General features: G+C 45.2%; 1 protein-coding gene across 1 annotated transcript; it reads left to right on the forward strand.

Moving 5' to 3' along the window:
- Positions 1 to 4,621: 4,621 nt before the first annotated feature.
- Positions 4,622 to 6,891, forward strand: LOC116546149 (proline-rich protein 23D1-like). The gene is made up of 4 exons (XM_032272486.1): positions 4,622 to 4,923; positions 5,638 to 5,699; positions 5,931 to 5,998; positions 6,213 to 6,891. Exons 1-4 carry the CDS (start codon positions 4,847 to 4,849, stop codon positions 6,843 to 6,845), a joined length of 840 nt encoding a protein of 279 aa, XP_032128377.1. The 5' UTR covers positions 4,622 to 4,846; the 3' UTR covers positions 6,846 to 6,891.
- The last annotated feature ends 430 nt before the right edge of the window (positions 6,892 to 7,321 follow it).

Consider the following 7,321-nt stretch of genomic DNA (forward strand, 5'->3'; position numbering starts at 1 on the left):
CACAGGCGTCACTAGAACCGCTGTTCCGCTTGCCACTTCAGTGGTTTTGATTATTCCAACATATATATGGTTTCTGTCCAGTGAGCTCTCTCCACTGAGTTCTCCTTCAGTCAATGTTCTGCCCTCAGTCTTGAGAAAAGTAACAATGCAGAGAAACTTTAAGCATGTTGTGTATGGGTTACATCCTTGAGTCAGTGTTCTTTCCTTGTACTAGGGAGTGTCCCACTTCCCCCAAAATTGTATATGACATAAGCTGTAGTCCTGAGTCACAATAAGATGTACTATTTATGTGGTAAAATTGTATGGGATTTGACTAATGCATACCGACAGGTTCTTTTATTCAAGAATGTTTCTTTCATTCAAGCTCCTCTTCCCTCCACATACAGGGAATCAATCGCCGTTTGTATATTGTCGTTGGTGTTGCTTCTTTGTTTCACTTCTCTGTCATCAAAGCAAATCATACCGTGCTCTATTTTCATTTGATCTTCCAAAAGAAAACTACTGAATATATAAACGAGAATTTCAGCTATTCAGACTCAGATCCACCGCTAAGCAGTCAAGGCCAAGGCTCCTGCGCTGCAACACTGCGGCCGGGAGAGGGCGCTGGAATCCGCCTTCCGGCTCTGCAATCCGCCTTCCGGCTCTGCGGGGCACATGCGCATTCTGGCTGCGGAGGCGGGGCTGGGTCTCCAGGGAGCATGGGAGCCAAGGCTTTGGGGCAACTCCGGCAGTGTCCGTCACGAGGAAAACTTCCGGTCGGCAGCCCTAACTGCTGAGAAGGGAGATTCACTGCAATCTCCCGGATATTTCTCTGAAACAGCAATAAAGACTTAATTTTCTGAGCTGTTCCCACGTGTTTTGTTCTGTACTTCCTGTTGGCATATTTTAGCATTATTTAACAAATGTATAAATTTGGGGTGGGGGAGGGCTTTTTGATGGATAATTGAAGCAGGCTGTAATATGTCCTCCCTGTGACCTCTTTCAGGATCGACTGTGAGGAGAAACACAAGAATTGTGAGGAAAGTCTGCAGAATACAGGGACCCTGCAGATGAAGAAGTGTGGGACCAGGGCAGGGCCGGCAGTCTCAGTGCAGCTCGAAGGATAGGGGCTCCTGCGGAGAAACCCCGAGCTCAGCATCCGTGCATTTCCACATCGTGAGGGGCTCCTCTTTCTTACAGTGCTAAGTCTCTGGAAAATAGACAATGAAAGAGAGGAACGTTAATTCAACATTCAGTTGATGACACTAAAGCATTAAGAACTACATCTTTCTTTTCATCGTAGCACTGCAGATTTTAAAAATGATTTCCATTACAAAGGCAAGGGGAAGAGGTACACTTGTGAACAACAGTTTGGACCCCAAATGAAACTATATTGTTAAATATTTCTTCAAAAATAAGTCATTATTCTGTTTCAGTATATATCCTGAGATTTTAACCTATAAATAGGTTAAAAACATTTTGTTTATAGTCAAAACGAGTATAATGGTAAAATATTTATTTGGCAAGCCCCTCATATTTTTATTCTTCTACCAGTTTGCCACCCTTAGGTTTTCAGCTAGACTTGACACAAGAAACACAATGAGAGGTCTTTCTCTTCCTTGACTGTAAAATATGCATACTCCAGAACATTCAACATAGGCTGTTTCTTAACTATTTCAACCTGAACCCTACAACCAGAGAGAATGTAGTCAAGTAATCCAATATTTTTTTTTTTTTTTTTTTTTTAGACGGAGTCTCTAACTGTTGCCTGGGGTGGAGTGCAATGGCAAGATCTCGGCTCACTGCTACCTCCGCCTCCCAGGTTCAAGCAATTCTCCTACCTTAGCCTCCCAAGTAGCTGGGATTACAGATGCCAGCCACCACTCCTGGTTAATTTTTTGTATTCGTAGTAGAGACATGGTTTCACTCTGTTGGTCAGGCTGGTCTCAAACTTCTGACCTGTGTTCCATCCACTTCTGCCTTTCCAAATTCTGGGATTACAGGCGTGAGCCGACATGCCCGGCCAAGTAACCCAATTTCAAAACTATGTCTGGGGGCCAAATGTGGTGGCTCACACCTATAATTCCCAGCACTTTCGGAGGCCGAGGTGGGCGGAACCCTGAGGTCAGGAGTCCAAGACCAGCCTGGCCAACATGCTGAAACCCCGTTTCTACTAACAATACAAAAATTAGCCAGGCATGGTGGTGCATGTCTGTAATCCCAGTTACTCAGGAGGCTGAGGGACGAGAATCGCTTGAGCTGGGCGGCGTGGGGTGGAAGTTGCAGTGAGCTGAGATTGCGCCATTGCACTCCAGCCTGGGTGACAGAGCAAAACTGTGTCAAAACAAAAACATACATCTGGCAGGGCGCCGTGACTCATGCCAGTAATCCCAGCACTTTGGGAGGCTGAGATGGGTGGATGACAAGGTCAAGAGTTTCAGATCAGCCTGGCCAACATGGTGAAACCTGTCTCTACCCAAAATACAAAAATTAGCTGGGCATAATGGTGCACACCTGTAATCCCAGCTACTTGAGAGGCTGAGATTGGAGAATTGCTTGAAACTGGGAAGTGGAGGTTGCAGTGAGCTGGCTTGCACCACTGAACTAGAACCTGGGAGACAAAGTGAGACTCCGCCTCAAAAAGAAACAAACTAACAAATAAAACTACATCTGATCTTCCGCAAAGTATCTGCTATTTTCCTTAGAAAAGACCAAAATCCATGAAGCAAAGAGACCTCGGAATAAAGGCAGTAAGGTCTGCCTTGGACTCTTTTATGACATTAGCAAAATTAAATGAATTATCCTGTTTTTTTTTCTTATTCATCTAAATGACTTTTTTTTTTTTGAGATGGAATTTTGCTCTCGTTGCCCAGGCTGGAGTGCAATGGCACGGTCTTGGCTCACCACAACCCCTGCCTCCCGGGTTCAAGTGATTCTCCTGCCTCAGCCTCCTGAGTAGCTGGAATCACAGGCGAGTGCCACCACTCCCAGCTAATTTTGTATTTTCAGTAGAGACGAGGTTTCACCATGTTGCCCAGGGTGGTCTTGAACTCCTGACCTCAGGTGATCCACCCACCTTGGCCCCCCAAAGTGCTGGGATAACAGGCATGAGTCACCACTCGAGGCCTCATCTAAATGACTTCTTACTACAGGGGAAGACTTCTCAGAAAAAGACATTTTGTAATTAGATTTATTTTTATAAACATCCAAGGGAAACAGAGTCTATACTTCACCTAATAAAACTGATTAGGGTATCAGCTAAATGGAAAGAGAATCTACAAACAAATTTATACAAGATCTAGGGAGAGAATGTCGCCCTGAGCTCAAGGGCCTGTTAATGGTGGCACGTCCGGTAAAAGTGCAGCCTCACAGATTTTCCATCTAGTTCAGCTCTTGTATTTACTGGTCACCTTTTTCTCCTCCGATACCATCTAACCTTTTTTATGTTGTTAAATAATTTTTAATCATAAAAAGGTTAATTCTGAGTTTGGGCATTTGGTGTCTGGCCACCTGAAAGTTCAGGTGATTTTGTCCATGGAAGACATGGATTTTTAAATAATAATAACGTTGAAAGGGGAACTTGCATTACAATTCGGAAATCAGTCCAGTGGGGGATACAAGCAAGAAATAAGTTAACAGACAGATTAGCACATAGTGACATATTAGCAATTAAATAAAGGCCCTTTTTGTATTTTCTTCAGCTTGTCTTATGAGCCTATTATGTTTGGATAATTTTCGCCAGGAGAGTCATTTTAAAACTTCATTCACTTAAAATACATAGTATTTTATTATTTAAAAATACTGTTGCTTGGAGTGGTGGCTCATGTTATGGTGAAACCCTGTCTGTACTAAAAATTCAAAAATTAGCTGGGCTGGGTGGCACACACCTGTAATCCCGGCTACTTGGGACTCTGAGGCAAGAGAATCACTTGAACCCCAGAAAATGGGGAGGTTGCAGTGAGCCAAGATTGCACCACTGCACTCCAGCCTGGGTAACAGAGTGAGACTCTGTATCAATTAAAAAAAAAAAAAATACTGTCAGCCCTCCACGTCCATGGGTTACAGCTCTATGAATTCAACTAATCATGAATAGAAAATAATCAGAAAATATTTACACAAGTTTCCCTCCCCACCCCCAAAATTTGAATTTTCCGTTCACCAAATTCTTTACTGAGAACACATAAATGATGTGAGGTCTGGGCATTGTATTAGGTACTGTAAGTAATCTAGAGATAATTTAAATGAATTAATATGAATATGTTATGTCTAAATTCTATACCGCTTTATTCAAGGGGCTTGGGCATCCACAAATTCAAAGTTTCCTAGAACCAATCCTTTATGTTTACCCAGAAATGACTATACACATGAACATTTCAAGAATTAATTGTCTTTCCTAATTAATAAACAAAGTACAATAGAATGTAAATATCACTATTTTAAAATACTGATATTTTATATCGCAATTATATGGTGAATCAGAGTAGGAGTTACGTCGGATTGACTTTGATTAGATTAAGCTAATTATGACAGGGGCACACCCATATTGATTGAGTTTTGATAAAAGTACTCCCCTGCAGGTCCTTCCTATTATTTAATCAGCAGCACCAGCCAATCACATTCATCCATCTTGACAAATCCCATGGCTCTATCTCTTATAAGCCTCTTGGAATTTTCCCAAGATTTCATTCTAGCAAAGCATCATTCGACCTGTCCCAGGCCAGGGCACACACTCCCATGTTCTGGCTGTGCTGAGCTGATCATCTTCTTCGGGTAAAGGAAAAGATCAAGTCGTAGACTGTGTCGATTTACAGAACATAAGTCAAAGATTGAGATTTTCTGATACAAGCAAATCTAGAGAACCTTTACTATGTATGGTTACCAGTGCCCAAGAAGCCCCAGTGATTTCTGGACAGAATTGCAAAGTGACAGTCAAGGAGAGAGCAGGTATGTTGGGATGTGTGTCCATTTTGGGTTGCCAGGAGGTTGACGTGTGACTGTGTGTGTGTGAGTGTGTAATAAAGGGCCAAACTAGGGCAGAGAAGGCATTGAATATTATAAACTTGGAACACGTAGGGAAGATGTAAGACCCACAGTGGAGGTCCACAGGATGTAGCCAGCATGGGGGTTTCTGGAACCTGTTAGGGGGCTCATCTCAGGCTTCCTCCACTGTCCATCTATGCCTCTCTAAATGAAAGTCGGCTTGTGTGTGGAGACACGTGATCTGTGGGCATGATCTAAATTTATTCCTTGTGCTCACTAGAAAATGAAACATTTCCCATCGTCTCTCACTCCATTCACACTGTAACTGCATAGACACGGGGGTCAGATACCCGAAATACCAACATCTTCTCCTAAAGTCCTCAGACCAAATTAGATGCCCCTCCTTCTCATGTGGATGAACTCCTGAAAAGCTGTTTGCTGTGGTCACCATTCCTGGTCACATACATGCACCAATAGGAAAAGGCTTTGGAAAAGGTGAGGGTGAGAGATGAGCATTAGTACTTATTGGGTACAGCTACAGTTTGAAGTTGAGCACAAGTGCACTTGACCTAGGGCCACAGGAAAAATGTGTACGGGATGACAAATGGAGTTTTTGCTTGTGAGAATGGACTCTGTGTCACTGTGTGGAAGACTGATAGGTCCCTTTCTGTCCTAAAGCTTGGCTACCACACAAATGAATCCACCCAAACGTCGCCGAGTGGAGCAGGGTCCCAGGACAGGTAAGGCACTCTCCCTGATATTTCTTAAGATCCCCATGCCTGGAAGTCAGTGTCATGTCTCATAATATCATAAATGGAGAGGGTGTTTCTGCAGGATGAGTGGGTTGTTGAGGGCTGATATCCTGAGGCTGGCCTGTGCTGGGTTGTGGATTTCTGAAGGTCATATTCTCAAATCCAAGAGACTTTTGCTGGAAGAGAGCCTTAACCTCCCTCACTGTGGTCTCTCTATAGGTGCAAAAACACCCTCAATTCCAGGAGCTCCACACCAGGATTTATGCCAGTCCCTGGAACCTTCCCAGGTAAGTTCCTGTGACCCTGCATGGCAAACACTGTACAGTGCTGCACGATCTTCAGGCTCAAGGGACAAGCAGGGGATGTACATTTAGGTGGGTCAGACTGAGAGGGAGTTTGTATTTTAAAGTTGTGGAGGGGGAAGCTCCTGGCATCTCCCTTCCCATGAGCCTCATTTGCAGCCTGTTTGAGGGGAGAATGCTGAGGGCTGTCTTTCCACAGGAGCAGCAGGATTCCAGCACAGAGGAGTTCATCGTGATCCTGGAAGAAGAGACAGAAGTGACCCTGGGCCTGGAAGAGGGCATCCTCATCCTGGCCCCAGAGACAGCCCTACAGCTGACCCTGGATAACACGGTCCTTGTAATTGTCCCTGAGCAGGACCTGAGGTCACCAGATGGCCTGCAGTCCCCTGTGCAGATCCAGTACATCCTGCCCTCCGTTGATGGCTTCACCTTGGAGTTCCATGATGAAGATGGAGACGTCTCAGACATGAGAAGAGAGAATGTGCCTCTTTCGCCTGCAGAAGAGGGGGAGGCAGCACCCCTATATCAGCAGCCCTTGATGATACCCCCAGCAAACCACATGGCTGGGATCAGCCCTTTTCTCCCAGTAACCCCATTGTGCATTCCACGCCGTCTGACAGCCCTCCCCCAACGCTACCGTCTGCCACCCACACCTAGTCCAGTGCGACGCATTAAACTGGACGACTACATTTTCAGCCTGCATGGTATGGAGCTCTTGTGCACCTCCTCCCTCAGACCTATGCCCCCTTCACCAAGTCCTGGCCCCCAGATCTATCACAGGATTCACCATAGGCCTCCTAGCAGAGCACGAAGATGTCTCTTCAGGGAGTGATTTAACCCAAGAATCCCCCGTCGCATTGACAGGTCAGAGATTGTCAATAGTCAGGGTCCTTGGTCAGTGCATTCCCTGTATGTGGAGAGACAGTAATTCCAGGCACCTGTTGCTTCCCCTTTGCCGTTTCCCATCATCATCCACTGTCTTCAACAGCAGAGGGTCCCAGATGCTGCAGGGGCGGGGAGCCCTGCAGGGAGTTCACATAAAATGATCGCATTTCACTTCACACACACTGTCCCTTAGAATTTCTCCTCCGGATTTAACTGCTTAAATCCAACCACACCGAGCTGAATCCCTGACTCCTGCAGGTGAGAGCTGGCGGAGGTGCACAAGAGCTCCATTCCTTGTCTTAATCCAGGCTCCCCCGATCCCCAGGCCGATGTTTTTGAATAAATATTGATGTTATTGAATGAAGTACTGGTGACTGCTGTGTTTGCTTCCAGCTGAGACACTCTTCTGCTCTCGCTTGTCCT

The sequence above is a fragment of the Sapajus apella genome, unplaced genomic scaffold (assembly GCF_009761245.1).
Source record: "Sapajus apella isolate SASKATOON/1434 unplaced genomic scaffold, GSC_monkey_1.0 scaffold631, whole genome shotgun sequence".
Taxonomy (NCBI): Eukaryota; Metazoa; Chordata; class Mammalia; order Primates; family Cebidae; genus Sapajus; species Sapajus apella.